Genomic DNA, 19,078 nt, shown 5'->3' on the forward strand with positions numbered 1-19,078 from the left:
CTTTGAAAATCTCAGGGAGCACTGTTCAAATCCATCATCCGAAAATGGAAAGAGCATGATACAACTGCAAACCTATCAAGAAATGGCTGTCCACCTAAACTGACAGGCCAGGCAAGTAGAGCATTAAATCAGAGAAGCAGCCAAGAGGTCCATGGTAACTCTGGGGAAGCTGCAGAGATCCACAGCTCAGGTGGGAGAATCTGTCCACAGGACAACTATTAGTCGTGTACTCCACAAATCTGGCCTTTATGGATGAGTGGCAAGAAGAAAGCCATTGTTGAAAGAAAGCCATAAGAAGTCCTGTTTGCAGTTTGCGAGAAGCCATGTGGGGGACACAGCAAACATGTGGAAGAAGGTGCTCTCTGGTCAGATGAGACCAAGATAGCGTTTTGCTTTTAAGCCAAAAAGTGCAATGTGTGGCGGAAAACTAACAGTGCACATTACCCTGAACACACCATCCTCACCTTGAAACGTGGTGGCAGCATCATGTTGTGAGGATGCTTTTTTTGCAGCAGGGACAGGAAAGCTTGTCAGAGTTGATGGGAAGATGGATGAAGCCAAATACGGGGTAACCTTAGAAGAAAACCTGTTAGAGTCTGCAAAAGACTTGAGACTGGGGCAGAGGTTCACCTTCCAGCAGGACAGTGACCCTAAACATACAGCCAGAGCTACAATGGAATGGTTTAGATCAAAGCATAATCATGTGTTAGAATAGCCCAGTCAAAGTCTAGACCAAAATCCAATTGAGAATCTGTGGCAAGACCTGAAAATTGCTGTTCACAGATGCCCATTCATTCAATCTGACAGAGCTTGAGCTATTTTGCAAAGAAGAAAGGGCAAAAATGTAATTCTCTGGATGTGCAAAGCTGGTAGACATCCCCAAAAAGACTTGCAGCTGTAACTGCAGCAGAAGGTGGTTCTACAAAATATTGACTCAGGGAGGCTGAATACAAATGCACGCCACACTTTCCACATATTTATTTGTAAAAACTTTGAAAACCATTTATCATTTTCGATCCACTTCACAATTACCGTATGTGCCACTTTTTGTTGGTCTATCACATAAAACCCCAATAAAATTAATTTACGTTTTTGGTTGTAGCATGACAAAATTTCAAGGGGTATGAATACTTCAAGGCACTGTATGGGCACACAGAGGCTCCAGAACAGAGGCTTTAGAAATAAAAAAAATAATAAATGCACATTTTCTTACATGAAAAAAAATGTGCATTTATTATTTTTTGTTAAAGTGAATTATCCTTTAATTTTTTAGCTTACCAAAGCTATATATCTGATCTAAAAGGTCATATTTTCTCAGGTTAACAGGTAAACCAATCATTATGACATAAAATAAGTGTTTTTTTTCTGCCTGTAGATCAGCTTTAATTCGACCAAGATAAACATTAAAAAAGCATAACATAGCAAAAAGAAAGTGAGACAAAAACATAAACAACAGCGTGGCCATTTTATTGGACGTTTATACAATACCGTAACAATCTCTATCAGTACAATTTTCTGCTTAGCAGAAGGAATATCAGTTCAAGTCCATTTTTCACTGATGGTCATGTGACTTGGTGGTTGGGCCCTCAAGCATAAAAATTACTTGTGCTTTTTGGACTTTTTGTCTTGCTGTTTCTTGTCATCTGTAGCACTGTCTTGGACGGGAAGCCATTTTAGTGGATGGCAACGATACATTGGCCACGGAGGAAGTGTTAACTGCAATTTAGAGAAAGATGTTATGTTCATCTGTCACTTTATTTACAAAAATCTTACCACCCTTTAATAAAAGGTAGCTTTGGATAGTAAAATAAAGAGTAAGAGTAAAAATAAAACATACCAAGCAAGACACAGCAAAGCCAGCAATCACTATGTATACTGTCCAGCCAAACTGTTCAATCACATAGCCATAGATGAAGCCGACCACCTGGAAGAAACATCATAGCTAATTAAGTCAGTGCTGTCAATCTCTACCTCTCATGGCTATCATTTAAAGCAGGGGTCTTAAATTTATGGAGGTACAGTTGGTAAGTTTTCTTCTTCCAGCAGAGGTTCAAACCTCATGTTAGCACTACAGGCGGTCCCCGGGTTACAAACAAGATGGGGTCTGTAGGTTTGTTCTTAAGTTAAATCTGTTTGTAAGTCGGAACAGGTACATTTTTTTTAAGTGTAGCTCCAGACAAAAAAGCAATTTTTAAGCTTTTTGGATAGCATAGGGAAGGGTCATCACCCCTGTAACATTTGTTTTGCTGTCTGTGCCCCTGTTCAGAAGATTTCACCTCACTTTCTGTCTCAATGACAATTGGATTTTGAAAATTTTGGGTTTTTGTGGAAACAAGGATTGGTGATAAATCTTCAGTGGGGGTACATTTTCCCATAATAATACTCTTACAGGAGAGAATTTCCCTTCCTAGGGGTAGATTTCCTCTCACTTCCTGTTGTCTCCTTTCGTTTGTAAGTAGGAGTCGTTTGTAAGTCGGATGTTTGTAACTAGGGGACCACCTGTATAATACTTCACAGCTCCCCCAACCGTACATTAGTGTCTTCAACAGGGGGAGCAATGTCCGGTAAACAGTTCAAGCAGAGTGAAAATTTGAAGTAACGAATGCTTTATTAAAACAATCCGTTGTTTTGAAACAACGTACAATACGAGCCCTTGCAGGAGGATGGGAGTGTGCCCGTAGTACACTTCACATATCATCATGCCCTTACACATCACAGTGCCCTTTGCAGTCATAGCTCCCCCTCCTCCTTTACATCACAATCACACCCTTTCATTTGCAGCCTCCCATGCAAAGTCTTACTAGGACAGAGAGACATAGCAGCTGGGTGTTCTCTCTCGGGTCTCCTGGTCGGCTGCTGCTATCATCCTCACAGAAGGCGGGGGCAGGAGGTGCTGCAGGATCAGGACTGAGGGCAGGAGCTGCCCAACTTATGTTAACAAGCAGGTGATTACCAGCTTGTCAATCTGAAAATACTCCCAACTCTCTGCACCGATATGCCGTTCTTCCTGCCCCTGCCCGCTGCAAGGACAATAGCAGCGGCGAGAGAGTACATCCAGGCTTAGTGACACAGCCGCAGTCTGGACAGGACTGTCACTCGGTCCAGGTCCAAACCATGGTCCGCCATTTAGTGAACCCTGATTTAAAAGGAAACCTGAGAGAAACACATTCTGCAATTGTTGACTACTGAAAATGCTACTGCTCTGTGCCATGCTGCCCTTGCCTAATAGCGCCAATAGTAGTAGTTGCTGACCTGCAACAAGCATGTAAATCAAGAGTTCTGACTTCAAGTGCCGATTGCTTGTTCTGGGTTAGTGACTCAAAATATTGACCTGGGAGGAAAACCATGACAAGCAGGCAAATAGTCTTATGCCGCGTACACATGGTCGGACTTTTCAGCTACAAAAGTCCGACAGCCCATCCGACAGACTTTTGGCGGACTTTTAACAGACTTTCTAATGACCGGACTTGCCTACATACGATTACACAAAAGTCAGACAGATTCGTACGTGAGGACGTACACCGGACTAAAATAAGGAAGTTGATAGCTGTCCTAGCGTCAGTTTTTGTCCGTCGGACTAGCATACAGACGAGCAGATTTCTGGGTCCGACGGAGTTATGACGTAAAGATTTGAAGCATGTTCCAAATCTAAAGTCCGTCAGATTTGCGATTGGAAAAATCCGCTGAAGGTCCGGTGAAGCCCACGCACGATCGGATTGTCCGCCGGATTTGGTCCGTCGGACAAGTCTGGTCGAAAAGTCCGACCGTGTGTACGCGGCATTAGAATTGGGTCTGCAGTGACCACCTTCATATTTTTCTTAAGGCCCGTTTACTTTAATAACTACTAAACTGCATACAATTACACTTCCTGTTTGAGTCACTTGACAGGAAAGGAGGAAAAATCTTCCCAATGGGACACAGGCAGCAATTAAAGCGGCATTCCAGCCACTATAATTTTTTTTTTTTTTAAAGTCAGCAGCTACAAACACTGTAGCTGCTGACTTTAAATAAGTAGACTTACCTGTCCTGGGTGCCCACGATGTCCGCCGCCTGAGGCCAACCTGTCCCTCAGGTCCCGGCACCGCCATCCTAAGTAAGGGAAACAGGCAGTGGAGCCTTGCGGCTTCACTGACAGTTTCCTGCGGCGCGGCGAACTGTGAAGTGCCCCGTGGTTTTCTGGGAACACACACAGTTTCCAGAAGGCAACGGGGCTGCTCAGCTAGGAGCAGAACACGCCGTGGAATAGGAAGAGGCAGATTAGGAAGACTGCCTAGCAACAAGGGTTCAGGTAAGTTTTAAAAAATTTTTTTTTTTCAAAATTTTTTTTTTATTTCTTTTAAGATTTTTCATGCCATTTTCTATTTTAGGGTGGCCCTCCACTTTAAAAATAAAAACACAAAAGAGTGCCACCCGGTGGAATTTCTGAGAGCTGCAGCTGCCTAGTGTGGTTTTTGGACTGTAAAGTATTCATGGATTATGTGTACCAGCTATTCAAGGGATATGAAGACCAGCACATACATTAGTGTTATTCATGTACTGTTTGTTGAGAAATTAAAAATGACAATATTTCAAAACCTTCTTTAATCTGTAGAAAGGTAACATAATTAACCTATAAAGATAATATTCATAATTCCCAAGCCCTCTGCTACCTTCATGCTCTAGCCTCTTCCCCAATCCCTCCTGCACATCACCACCGGTCGTTCATTATGATGTGCAGTCTCACTGACAGTGCGGAAGGGAGGAGTAAGCTAGACTCTCATAGCAGAGATGAATAGCGGCCTGAAGGATATTTGACGAAAATAAGCATATCTAAACTTCTAGACGTTTGCTTAAAACAAGCACCAAGTTTGCGGTATACCCCTCCTCAACAGTATATGCTTAATTTTCTTTTACTTCCCCCAACTTCATTCAGCTTTAGAGCAAAAGCAGATACTCCGTACTACCTGGATATACCCTTATATAGGAGGAGCATACGACTCGCACCAAGTTAGTCCACGGGGCCATTCAGCTCTGTGACACAGGAAGTCAATTGTCTCATGTAAGCTACAACTCCAGTGACATATAACTTACAGAGGACTTTCCTTCACTCCTAACGTCTGAAAGGAATGGCACAGGAGTAAAAGGAAGGCAAAGTATATGTGTCTGTGAAGGTCTGTATTCAACTTGTAACTTTGCCGTACATGGGCAAAGCACAGATGTACTGCCAAGCTCAACACCAGGCAGCTCTAAAAGACAGACGAAAGCAGTTCTGTACTCTGTGGGTCTGAGCCCTTTTCTGAGTACTGGCTGACTAGGGAAACACACAGGGAATCGGTGAGCGTACACATATCCAGGGCTCAGGCTGTGATTTTTATCTGAGCTCCATTTGTGGATTATGCTGCTAGGGTATGTGAGATAGCATTTCTGGGGGTCTAAAAAAAAAAAAAAAAGGGGGGGGGGGGGGTTGGGGAGTAGCTTGTGCCCCTTAAGAGCCATGAGTTGTCAATGCCTCTGTGCCTTGAGCAGTGGTAGTAGTCTTATTTAATCAAAAGAAGAGAATAACAGAATTAAAGCCTAAGGCAATTTTTTTGTAGATCTACCAAAATCCACCAACAAAGTATGCCTGTCCCTTCCACCCAGCTATACTACAGCTTCTATGAATCCAACATGATCTATGAAGAGAGGGCGGGAAGATAATTGAGGTTTGCCAAGTCCATTGTTGGATCCTTTTTAATTTGTGGAAGCTGTAGTATGGCTTCTATGAATGGAGCAGCTGGGCTGCAAGAGCAGGCCTAGTCAGGCTCCCTTGCTGAAAGTCTGCAACAGCCCCTTACTTAATAATCCCGCTGCACCAGAGGATTAAAGGCAGTGAGTGGTGGGGAAGAGTGTGGACGGAAGGTGATTTCTACAAACGGAAGAGGAATTAGCACAAGGGACCCATCCTGCTGAATAAGTTATGTCCCTTGTGCTGATTTTTCGGACTTTAGCTGTATTTATGCTTTTAAAAGCAAAGTTCTGACAATCAGTTACTTATACTTTAAAGCACAAGTGTCAAACACAAGGCCCACAGGCCAATTTCATGTGGCCCTTGCACCTTTCCTGTAGCTAAGACACAGAACTTCTCTGTCAGATCCTGCACTTCGTGCAGCCACAAAAAGGCTCGTCTCTGCACCCCCAAGCCCCCTCCCCACATTGTATATTGTTTTACTCATAACATTTTCTGAGTAAAAGGAGCTCTGAAGATTTCAGAAGAATGGATCATGGATTCATATACATGCAATTTGGAGAAAATGTCAGATGATGAAAAGCTGAAAAAAGATCTTACTCATTTGTGGACAGATAGAGTTTTTGAAAGCAAGATTTTGGAGTGCAGTACTGGGCATGTTCCCAAGACTTGGTGGAAAAACACTCTGTGGTTGATTTACTAAAACTGGAGAGTAAAAAAAATCCAGCGCAGCTCTGAATAGTAACCAATCAGCTTCTAGGTTTCTTGTCAAAGCGTAACTGAAGAAGCTGAAGTTGGAAGCCGATTGGCTACCATGCACAACTGCACCAGATTTTGTACTCTCCAATTTTAGTAAACCAACCTCTCTGTGCCCTCATTCCACTTGCAACAATGCACTTGTGTGAATCTGGATTGAGTTATCTTTTGTATCTAGGAATGGTCTGAATCCAGAGCCAGACCTGCAGATCGCAGTCAGCAAGAAAATTGCACGGTTTGACAAAATCATAAAAGAAGTTCATGGGGTTAATTTACTAAAGGCAAATAGACTGTGCACTTTGCAAGGGCATTTGCTCCAGAGCTCAAAAACTTAGGAGAAGCTTTACTATGCAAAGAATAGCCAATTAAAGGAGGAAAAAAAAAACAGCATATTTGCTTGCACATGATTAGATGGTGGAAGTCAGCAGAGCTTCCACTCATTTACTAACCTCTGGAGCAAATGCCTTTGCAAAGTGCAGTCTTTATCTTTAGTAAATCAACCCCATTTAATTTTGTGTTCACAATTTGGATTTGTTTTATTATTTTATTTTTTGACTAAGTTAGAATTGAAATACTCAATTGTTTATGGACTACAAACTAGAAAATAGATTTATGAATCCTCAAATGTGATATTACCTTTGTAGGTGGAGAGAACATTAATTCAATATTTACTAAGGCTGTGGGGCATAAAAAAAAGGTTGGGAACCGCTGGTCTAAAGCATCCCTTGTGATGTGTAAGTGAGCTGCAGGATTTATGCGGCACTACGTTCTGGTTGTCTGAATTATTTGGGGATTACCTAGACCAGTGGTCTCCAAACTGCGGCCCTTTGCTTGCCCTTGGGACACTATTCTTTCCACTGATACGAGACACTATTCTGCCATCTGACACTGACAATGGAGCACCATTTCTCCCACTGACACCACTAATGGGGCACTATTTCTCCCTATGATACCAACGATGGGGCACTATTTCTCCCCCTAATACCAGATGTTTACTCCCACTGATGCCAGGAAAATTTCCACTCCAGCTGGCCACAGTCCGGCCCTCCTAGAGTCTGAAGAACAATAAACCAGCCCTTTGTTCAGAATGTTTGGAGACCCCTGACCTAGGCTAACAAATGCAGAATTCGTTTTTTTTGGTTTAAATACATAAGTGATTCTTTATTACAAAACACAGAGGTGAATTGTCACAATGTCAATTATTGCCTCATGGGTTCTTTAGCTTACAATGGGAAAACATTCCTATTTGTTCTGGCCACTTCAATTGTCTCAGATCGTATGCAAGTTTTTCATGAGGATAACTATTGTTCTTTTTAATAAAATAAATAACATTTCACACAATGCATGCATGGAAGTCTTCGAACTACCAAGAACATAAGGGGTAGATGTTTGATGTGAACAGATCAACCAGTATATTTTGTTTCTGAAAACGTCTGCAGACAGATAAAATGATGCACATACATTTAAAAGTAGCAAGATATTTACTTACTGCTGAAAAGAGAATTACTGCTTGGAAGATCTGCTCTGCAAGTTTTTGGCCTTTGTAATCCTACAAAAAAATAAAATGTATAAATGTCAAACATAGATATATATTTTAAAACCTTCATGCAACCTCAGAAGCAAAACACCTCTGTATTAGTTCTGAAAAAGGTAAGTAAATTATTTGGTTCTCTTACATCGTACAAACTGGAGTCCGGCTGTTTCCATCTGAGCCTACTCACACAGATGTTCCGTTTCATGACAAATTATTTAATAGAGCATGCTAATGCCCACTTTATTAGTCATGTGGCTGTACCTCAATACATAAAGCATTAAGTTATGGTTAATTTGTCATTCACCAAATGTTACAATGGGGAAAAAAAAAAAAAAAAAAAAAAATCACAGACGGTTTAAATCTCGGTCAGTTCAGCAGGAACCAGCTGAGATTTAAACCATGTATGGGCAAGGTTGAATGTACCCAGGTTGAGCGATCAATTTGGGTACAACCAGCCTGCTGGATTTTACATACGATTATCGCTAGCGCTGGTATAGCCAGCAACAGCAATAATCACTCTCTTTAGAATACAATGGCTCAGCGGGAGGGGTTCCCCTGTCAACACTGTCTGTTGCCCAAAAAAAATTTGCTCCCTATATGGCTGGCCATATTGTGATGGTTGTTGGTTGCCAGATACAGTGGTTGCAGCATCTCAGAAATTGCTTCTAAAAACGTAGCAGAAAAAAAAAAAAAAAAAAAAAAAAAAAAAACCACATCAGGCAAGCAGTAACAAGCCTAAACAGCACTTAGACCCCTTTCACACTGGAGCAGTTTTCAGGCACTTTAGTGCTAGAAATAGCCTCTGCTAAGTGCCTGAAAACCACCTCTCATTCATTCCAATGTGCCTTTTCACACTGGGGCAGTGCGTTTGCGGGACAGGAAAAAAAAAAAAAAAAGAGTCCTGCAAGCAGCATCTTTGGGGCGGGTTGGGAGCACTGTACAAAGAACTCCCAAAATGCCCCTGCCCATTGGAATGAATGGGCAGCGCTTTGAACCCCTTTTCTGGGGTTAAAAACACCCCACTAGCGGCCGAAAAGCGCCACTTAAACAGTGGTAAAGTGCTGCTAAAACGAGTGGCGCTTTAGCTCTAGTGCGGCCACAGCCACAGTGTGAAAGGGGTAGAATTTAAAAAATCCTGGTAACAATAGTGTGTAGATAGATATCTGTGAGTGGACATGTAAAACCTTGAATACAATAGACTTTTAGAAGTCGTAACAAAAAAGGCCTAGGGGGTGCCCCAGGTTTAGGTGGGTGGCACACTACCCAGGCCCAGAATTGTAATAAATAATTGCTCAGCTAATTCAGTAGGTTTAGTCTAGGGCTGCAACTAACGATTATTTTCGTAATCGATTAGTTGGCCGATTTTTGTTTCGATTAATAACCTTAAAAAAAGTGTGGTGTATAATTTAGTTAATATGTAAAGTTTTTTTTAAAAAAAGGCAATTTATTCTTCAATCCACTCTGAGAATAACGGACAGAAGAGATATACTGTATATACTATTAGAGGTTGAATCTAGTAAATATCATCAGACTCAGATCAAATTTTTTTATTTAAAAGAAAAAAAAAAAAAAAATTAGACTGTTTTGCAGATTTTCAAACAGAATTGTAATATATTATATGCTGGCCATACAAAAACACTGTCTTCCTTCCAAAAAAAAATGTCATTTTAAGAAGGTTCGTTCGATTTTCTAATCTTTAGTGGGTCAAATCGACGTTCGTTTTCAACCACAGCGACGAGAAAATTTAGAAATAATTGAAAACTTCTTAGTCAAAAGGAATTTTTAGACAGTGTATGTGGTTTTCGTTCAAAAATACAGTCGTTTTAAAAACAATGTTAAAAGCAAGTCAAAATCTCAAACAACATTCTTTCATTCAGCGAATGTACAAAGATTTTTCGATTTTGTTGCAATTTGCATTTTCTTATGCCTTTTTTTTTGGCCAATATGTTGTTGGGCAGATAAAGAAAAAAAAAAAAAAAAAAAAAAAACAAATTGCTGCAAAATGCTTTTCTGCAGCTTCTCCATTGAAGTCTATTGAACCAAAAAAGCACCGTTTTGCGTTGAAAAAAGTACCTGACCCTTTCCAAATACGCAGCAGCTAAAAAAAGCTTTGATGTGAACATTAAATGAACTGTAGAGCGTTTCTGCAAAAGCACCAAAAAACACATAGATGTGAACCAGGCCTAAGATGTTTAGTAAAATAATGGGGTCAAAAAAATAAATAAAAAATGAGCCCTTCATAGTACAAAAAGAGCAAATAATCGCTACTGTAAGGTGTTCATTTTTTTACTGTGCAACAGTGAAAGTAATATTTAAGGGCTCATTTTAGTTTTTTTAACCCCATTATGTTACTGGCCGATTAATCAATTATGAAAATAGTAATCGATTAATTTTATAATTGATTAGTTGTTTCGGCCCTAGTTTAGTCCCTCCAGCCCTTTCCAGTAAGCCCAGGATACGGACATTATTTCTTCTAAGACGATTTTCAGTGTCGTTAGCTCGCTCCTGTAGCCGTTTAACCTGTAGTTGTAAAGCCTGCAACTCTTTAGTGTCCCGTTTAGTAGAGGCTTCCAAAGTGGAGACCCTATTTTCTACCTCCGAAACCCTATCTTTGAATCCGTCCAGATCTTGGCGAATCTGAGAGACATCAGAAGCTATCCAATCCATTTGCCCCTTAAGATTCTCTTTACACTCCATAATGGCTGCTAAGATGGCCGCAGCTGAAGAAGGATCCTCCACTGAAGTAGCTAACACATCATTAGACGATTGAGAAGTAGCCGCCATCCCTGCTTTTGTTTTCAAATTTTTTTACAAATAAATATCTGAAAAGTGTGGCGTGCATTTGTATTCAGCCCCCTTTACTCCGATACCCCTAACTAAAATCTAGTGGAACCAACTGCCTTCAGAAGTCACCTAATAAATAGAATCCACCTGCGTGTAATTTAATCTCAGTATAAATACAACTGTTCTGTTAAGCCCTCAAAGGTTTGTTAGAGAACCTTAGTGAACAAACAGCATCATGAAGGCCAAGCAACAGACCAGACAGGCCAGGGATAAAAGTTGTGGAGAAGTTTAAAGCAGGGTTAAGTTATAACAAAATATCCCAAGCTTTGAACATCTCACGGAGCACTGTTCAATCCATCATCCGAAAATGGAAAGAGCATGATACAACTGCAAACTAGAGCTGCACAATTAATCAGTAAAAAAAAAAAAAAAAAAAATCACGATCTCGATTCAATCCCCCTCACGATCTTAACCCGGCATTTCCACAATTCTATGTGCAGAGCCATTCTGTGCTCAGAGCTGTTAAAATAAATAAATAAAAAACGGCAAATGGTTATCAACATTGCTCAGCACTGAGATAACTATAAATATTGCATCATTTGGTTCTTTTAGATAAAAGGGATGAACTTCGGTTTGTAAATGAGGTCAGTTTAACCACCTAAATACCTTTTTCCTGACACTTATACTTACAACTTAAAATCAGTATTTTTTTGCTAGAAAATTACTTAGAACCCCTAAACACATATTATATATCACTTCAATGAATTTAAAAAACCAAACAGTAGAGTTAGCTAAAATTTTTTGTATAATGTGAAAGATGATGTTACACTGCGACAATCGGGATCTTTATTCTAAGCAAAAAAAAAAAATTGTGATTCTCATTTTAGCCAGAATTGTGCAGATCTACTGCAAACTTACCAAGACATGGCTGTCCACCTAAACTGACAGGCCGGGCAAGGAGAGCATCAATCAAAGAAGCAGCCAAAAGGCCCATGGTAACACTGGAGGAACAGCAGAGATCCACAGCTCAGGTGGCCTTTACAGAAGAGTGGCAAGAAGAAAGCCTTTGTTGAAAGAAAGCCATAAGAAAAACCGTTTGCAGTTTGCGAGAAGCCATGTGGGGGACACAGCAAACATGTGGAAGAAGGTGCTCTGGTCAGATGAGACCAAAACTGAACTTTTTGGCCTAAAAGCAAAACGTCATGTTTGGCGGAAAACTAACACTGCACATCACCCTGAACACACCATCCTCACCGTGAAACATGGTGGTGGCAGCAACATGTTGTGGGGATGATTTTTTCCAGCAGGGACAGGAAAGCTGGTCAGAGTTGATGGGAAGATGGATGAAGCCAAATACTGGCCAATCTTAGAAGAAAACCTGTTATGCCGCGTACACACGAGCGGACTTTACGGCAGACTTTGTCCGGCAGACTTTTCGAATGAACGGACTTGCCTACACACGATCAACAAAAGTCCGACGGATTCGTACGTGATGACGTACAACTAGACTAAAACAAGGAAGTTCATAGCCAGTAGCCAATAGCTGTCCTAGCGTCGGTTTTTGTCCATCGGACTAGCATACAGACGAGCGGACTTTTCGACCGGACTCGAGTCCATCGGACAGATTTGAAACATGTTTCATTCCTAGGTCCGTCAAACTTTTGAGAAATAGAAAGTCCGCTAGAGCCCACACACGATCGAATTGTCCAACGGACTCCGGTACGCCGGACCAAGTAGGCCGTAAAGTCTGCTCGTGTTTACGCGGCATTAGAGTCTGCAAAAGACTTGAAACTGGGGCAGAGGTTCACCTTCCAGCAGGTCAACGACCCCAAACATACAGCCAGAGCTACAATGGAATGGTTTAGATCAAAGCATATTCATCTGTTAGAATGGCCCACTCAAGGTCCAGACCTACAATGGGGACGGAAAGTATTCACACCCCCTTAAATTTTTCACTCTTTGTTATATTGCAGCCATTTGCTAAAATCATTTAAGTTCATTTTTTTCCTCATTAATGTACACACAGCACCCCATATTGACAGAAAAACACAGAATTGTTGACACTTTTGCAGATTTATTAAAAAAGAAAAACTGAAATATCACATGGTCCTAAGTATTCAGACCCTTTGCTGTGACACTCATATTTAACTCAGGTGCTGTCCATTTCTTCTGATCATCCTTGAGATGGTTCTACACCTTCATTTGAGTCCAGCTGCGTTTGATTATACTGACTGGACTTGATTAGGAAAGCCACACACCTGTCTATATAAGACTTTACAGGTCAGAGTGCATGTCAGAGCAAATGAGAATCATGAGGTCAAAAGGAACTGCCTGAAGAGCTCAGAGACAGAATTGTGGCAAGGCACAGATCTGGCCAAGGTTACAAAAAAATTTCTGCTGCACTTAGGGTTCCTAAGAGCACAGTGGCCGCCATAATTCATAAATGGAAGACGTTTGGGACAACCAGAACCCTTCCTAGAGCTGGCTGTCCAGCCAATAGCTCAGTTTGGGGGAGAAGAGCCTTAGCGAGAGAGGTAAAGAAGAACCCAAAGATCACAGTGGCTGAGCTCCAGAAATGCAGTCGGGAGAAAGTTGTAAAAAGCCAAGCATCACTGCAGCCCTTCACTATTCGGGGCTTTATGGCAGAGTGGCCCGACGGAAGCCTCTCCTCAGTGCAAGACACATGAAAGCCCGCATGGAGTTTGCTAAAAAAAAAAAAACACCTGAAGGACTCCAAGATGGTGAGAAATAAGATTCTCTGGTCTGATGAGACCAAGATAGAACTTTTTGGCCTTAATTCTAAGCGGTATGTGTGGAGAAAACCAGGCACTGCTCATCACCTGTCCAATACAGTCCCAACAGTGAAGCATGGTGGTGGCAGCATCATGCTGTGGTGGTTTTTCAGCTGCAGGGACAGGACGACTGGTTGCAATAGAGGGAAAGATGAATGCGGCCAAGTACAGGGATATCCTTGACGAAAACCTTCTCCAGAGTGCTCAGGACCTCAGACTGGGCCGAAGGTTTACCTTCCAACAAGACAATGACCCTAAGCACACAGCTAAAATAACGAAGGAGTGGCTTCACAACAACTCCGTGACTGTTCTTGAATGGCCCAGCCAGAGCCCTGACTTAAACCCAATTGAGCATCTCTGGAGAGACCTAAAAATGGCTGTCCACCAACGTTTACCATCTAACCTGACAGAACTGGAGAGGATCCGCAAGGACGAATGGCAGAGGATCCCCAAATCCAGGTGTGAAAACTTGTTGCATCTTTCCCAAAATGACTCATGGCTGTATTAGATCAAAAGGGTGCTTCTACTAAATACCGAGGAAAGGGTCTGAATACTTAGGACCATGTGATACTTCAGTTTTTCTTTTTTAATAAATCTGAAAAATGTCAACAATTCTGTGTTTTTCTGTCAATATGGGGTGCTGTGTGTACATTAATGAGGAAAAAAAATGAACTTAAATGATTTTAGCAAATGGCTGCAATATAACAAAGAGTGAAAAATTTAAGGGGGTCTGAATACTTTCTGTCCCCACTGTAAATCCAATTGAGAATCGGTAGCAAGACTTGAAAATTGCTGTTCACAGATGCTCTCCATCGAATCTGACAGAGCTTGAGCTATTTTGCAAAAGAATGGGCCAAAATTTTACTCTCTAGATGTGCAAAGCTGGTGGAGACATCCCCAAAAAGACTTGCAGCTCTAATTGCAGTGAAAGGTGGTTCTATAAAGTATTGACTCAGAGGGGCTGAATACAAATCCACACTTTTCAGATATTTGTAAAAAAAAAAAAAAAAAAAAAAAAAACATAATACACATTTACATTTTTCGTTGTAACATAACAAAATGTGGAAAATATGACTAATATTCCACTTTAAGCTGCAGATATACTCACCTCTTCTCCGACGGTCTGATGTCTACGAGGTCCTTCAACATCTTTTCCTTGACTTCTTCTAAGTGCTGGTCTTTGGCCGTCTTGATTGACTGTTTTGGGGTGACGTTAACGCCCATGCATGTGCAGGAGGCAATCATCCTGGCACTCTGGCAGTGTGCCAGATGGAAACTGAGCTGTGCATGTGTACATTGTTCAGAGGACTGTGAGCAAGCAAGTAGGTTAATTGTATTGCAAAATAAACATAGCAAGTCTGTCTGCAGTAAATAGCTTGCATTTTTTTTTTTTTTTTTTTAGCTTTAGTTCTGCTTAACACAACAGGAAAACTGTTTTGTCTCACACAGTGTAACACAATGCATGACCTGGGCATACATTGTCTGCTAGTTAGTGCACTGGTGTGCCACAGCTGCTTAGTGGTCAGCATTTCTGCCGCACAGCACTGGGATCTTCAGTTTGGATCCCGGTCAGGACACCTACTGCATGTACTTTGCATGTTCTCCTTGTTCTTTTTTCCAAAGATATGCTGGTAGATTTACAGTCTCCTGTTTATATTGGTCCCAGTATGTGTATGTAGGCATGTGAGATAGGGACTTTAGATTGTACAGCAGTAGGCAAAAGTTGAGAATAATATAAATATTAATTTTCACAAAGTTTCCTGTTTCAGTGTTTTTAGATCTTTTGTCAGATGTTACTATGGTATACTGAAGTATATTTACAAGACATTTTAGAAATGTCAAAGGCTATTATTGACAATTACATTAAGTTTATGCAAAGATTCAATATTTAAGGTGTTGCCCCTTCTTTTTCAAGACCTCTGCAATTTGCCCTGGCATGCTGTCAAACTTCTGGGCCACATCCTGACTGATGGCAGCCCATTCTTGCATAATCAATGCTTGGAGTTTGTCATAATTTGGGGGGGGGGGGGGGGGGGGCGGGGAAGACCCGCCTCTTGAGAATTGAGAGCCCAAGTTCTCAATAAGATTAAGGCTGGGTTCACATCTATGTGAATTGGATGCGCCTTACACGGCATCCAATTCGCCTCACATTTTAAAATAAGTTCATTTGAATGAGGCTGGTTCAAATATATGCGTTGCATTCGCACTCTGCATTGCGAATTGCAAGCACATTATCTTCTATAATGTGATCCTGATGTAAACCTGACCTGATCAAAAATTGAAGTGAAACACTGAACAACTACTTTGTCAGTTAGCTGTGAAAACGGAGCTTCAATTCGCCCCGCACATGTGTGAACCCAGCCTAAGGTCTGGGAAGTTTCCTGGCCATGGACCCAAAATGTTAAAGTTTTGTTTTCCAAGCTACTTAGTTATCACTTTTGCCTTATGGCAAGGTGCTCCATCATGTGGAAAAGGTTTTGTTCGTCACCAAACTGTTCTTGGGTGGTTGGGAGAAGTTGCTCTCGGAAGATGTTTATGTACCATTCTTTATTCATGGCTGTGTTCCTGGGCAAAACTGTGAATGAGCCCACTCCCTTGGCTGAGAAGCAACCTCGCACATGAATGGTCTCAGGATGCTTTACTGTTGGCATGACACAGCACTGATGGTAGCAATCACCTTTTCTTCTCTGGACAAGGTTTCTTTCGGGATGCCCCAAACAATCGGAAAAGGGATTCATCAGAGAAAATTACTTTACTCCAGTCCTCAGCAATCCAATTCCTGTAAATTTTAGAGAATATCAGTCTGTCCCTGATATTTTTCGTGGAGAAAAGTGGCTTCTTTGCTGCCCTTCTTGACACCAGGCCATCCTCCAAAAGTCTTCTCCTCACTGTACATGCAGATGCACTCACACCTGCCTGCTGCCATTCCTGAGCAAGTTCTTCACTGGTGGAGCCCTGATCCCGCAGCTGAATCAACTGTAGATGGTCCTGGCGCTTTCTGGACTTTCTTGGGCACCCTGAAGCCTTCTTCATAAATGCAGTGGAATTTTTTTTAATGGGATTAGGTTCATTTTCATGGCAAAGAGGGACTTTGCAATAAATTGCAATTCATCTGATCACTCTTCATAACATTCTGGAGTATATGTAAATTACATCATGAAAACTGAGGCAGCAGACTTTGTGAACATTAATATTTTCGTCATTCTCAAAACTTTTGGCCATGGCTGTAGGCATGCAAGATAGGGGCCTTAGATTGTAGGCATGCAAGATAGGGACCTTGGTCTGTGGAATCCTTGAGGTTAGGGATGAGGTCAGGCGAGTATGGACACGAGTCTGAACCTACCTGAGCTATCGCCCAGAGAAGTTGTCAAAGCAGACAGCCTTTCACGGGCAGTGGAGGCATTCCCAACCCCCGCAGCCACCATATGCAAAGGTCTGCTTTGAGGGTCTGTTCACACTGGAACGTGGTGCAGGAAAAGTGCATTCCGTGTGCATTTCCCACACCACACATGAACGCGCTGCCCTTGCAAGACAAAATTATTAACGGCACCCCAAATGCAGTACATTTATGGCCACCAAACCACAGTACCCTGCAGTTTGGTGCAGCAAGATCTTAAAAAGTAGTGCTTGCTAATTGTTGCTTGTTCCCATGCTTTTGGCGGCCCAATCAAATGAAGGGTCTGTCAAACCAAACTGCACAGGAATGTGCACGTTCCAGTGTGAACCATCCCTGGCAGCTAATTAGCAGGATAGCCCAGGAGGGTTCAGACTCATGCCCCTGATTGAGGGATGTACAACATGTAAAGCACAGCATAAAACTGTTGGCATTACATAAATACCTTTAACCACCTCCCGCCCACTGTATAGACAATTGAGGGCGGCGAGGTGGTTCCCTTGTTCTGGGACAACGTCATATGGCGTCGTCCCACTCTCGCTGAGCTTGCGTGCCCGCAGGGCGGTGTTCAGTGGCACGTTGTGTCTCCTGGACCCGGTGCATCCCCGATCTCAGTAAAGAGCTGATGAAGCGGCTGTTTAGCCATGTGATCAGCTGTGTCCAATCACAGCTGATCACATGTAAACAAGGAAATGCTGGTTATTGGCTCTCCTCACACTGACAGCGTGAGAGAAGAGCCAATCAGTGGCATTTTCTCCAGATTATCAGTGATGCCTTTCAGTTCAGTGCCGGTGTCCTGTCGAGAACTGTCCCCCATCGGATAGTGTCCGCCCTGTACTGCGCAGGCGCAGCGCTTGCGCAGTATGGAGGACAAAGGAGACACAGAAAGTCTCCAAACATGAGCAGCTGTTCATGAGCTGTACACGGCGCATGTGCAATTAACACTACATTGTGCCACACGCTCCCGATGCTCATACAACTCTGCAAGGGGCAGATGAATACAGAAGATGGCCAGAGCTCATACGATGGGGGTGTATTTCTCAAAGGGGAGGATCTTTGTGGGGCGTGTTTAAACAACTGAAGGGTGGGTTTTGCAATGTTGATGGGCAGGTATGCTTTTACACGCTTCTCAATATCACATAAGCCCCTTTGAGAAATCCTCCCCCATCGTATGAGCTCTGGCTATCTTCTGTATGCATCCGCCCCTTGCAGAGTTGTGGGAGCTTCAGGAGCATGTGGCACAATGTAGTGTTAATTGCGCATGCGCCGTGTACTGCTGATGAACAGCCGTTCATGTTCGGAGACTTTCGGCGTCTCCTTTGTCCTCCGTATTGGGCAAGCGCTGCGCCTGCGCAGTACAGGGCAGACACTATCCGATGGGGGACTTTTCTCGGCAGAACTCCGTCTCATCAGTAATTCAAAATGAATAACCTGGCACTGCAGTTTACACGCTCCCTGCATGTAGAACATCTATAGACCTCTGATGTGTTTATTGCTGTCTCCATGACATCTGCTTCCCTGATTTGTTGCAAGGGGGTCACATAGACAGGAAGTGTTGGAAAATCTCCCCAGTGTGGTCAGACAGCAACAACAATACTATCATTTTTTTTTTATTTTTTTTTTTTTAGGACTTCCTCACCTTATCCCTAACTTAAAAAAAAAACCGTCTAGAACTTGGGTGTCATGGAGTGTGCTCTCTAGTATACAGCATTATTGGGCTCCGTGCATCCTGACTGTACACAGATATGAATGTGTATGTCATACTCCATCCATCCCCCGGTATGGGGTGAACCATCCCTCCTCCCCCCACCAGGGTTCAGCTTACCATCTGGGTGGGAATGGAGGCGAATATATCCAACATTGTTGCAGCTGTCCTGGCCTCTGTCACACAATCGGGTCCCAACCGGAAGCTCTTAGACCACCGCGTAGCGTCAGCTCTACGAAGGACCCCTATAGGTGCCCGTTTGGTGCCTGAAGGAAAGTGAACCAAAAAGCTGCCTCGTGAACTGTAGCAAACACCAAGTATAGCTTAACTGGCAGCAACACGAAAAACCTCGTGAAATTCCACTCTTGCCCTGCAGCATTAGCAGTGGAATAACGGGGAAATGGGTAGG

At 42.4% G+C, this 19,078-nt stretch overlaps 1 protein-coding gene across 1 annotated transcript; it reads right to left on the minus strand.

The window, feature by feature from the left end:
- Positions 1-1,446: 1,446 nt before the first annotated feature.
- Positions 1,447-19,073, minus strand: SPCS1 (signal peptidase complex subunit 1). The gene is made up of 4 exons (XM_073592429.1): positions 18,790-19,073; positions 7,950-8,009; positions 1,838-1,924; positions 1,447-1,716 (listed from the first exon to the last, which is right to left on the minus strand). The coding sequence occupies exons 1-4, from the start codon at positions 18,823-18,825 to the stop codon at positions 1,600-1,602; spliced, it is 300 nt and encodes a 99-aa protein (XP_073448530.1). The 5' UTR covers positions 18,826-19,073; the 3' UTR covers positions 1,447-1,599.
- Between the last annotated feature and the right edge of the window lie 5 nt (positions 19,074-19,078).

Source organism: Aquarana catesbeiana, linkage group LG07 (genome assembly GCF_042186555.1).
Source record: "Aquarana catesbeiana isolate 2022-GZ linkage group LG07, ASM4218655v1, whole genome shotgun sequence".
NCBI lineage: Eukaryota > Metazoa > Chordata > Amphibia > Anura > Ranidae > Aquarana > Aquarana catesbeiana.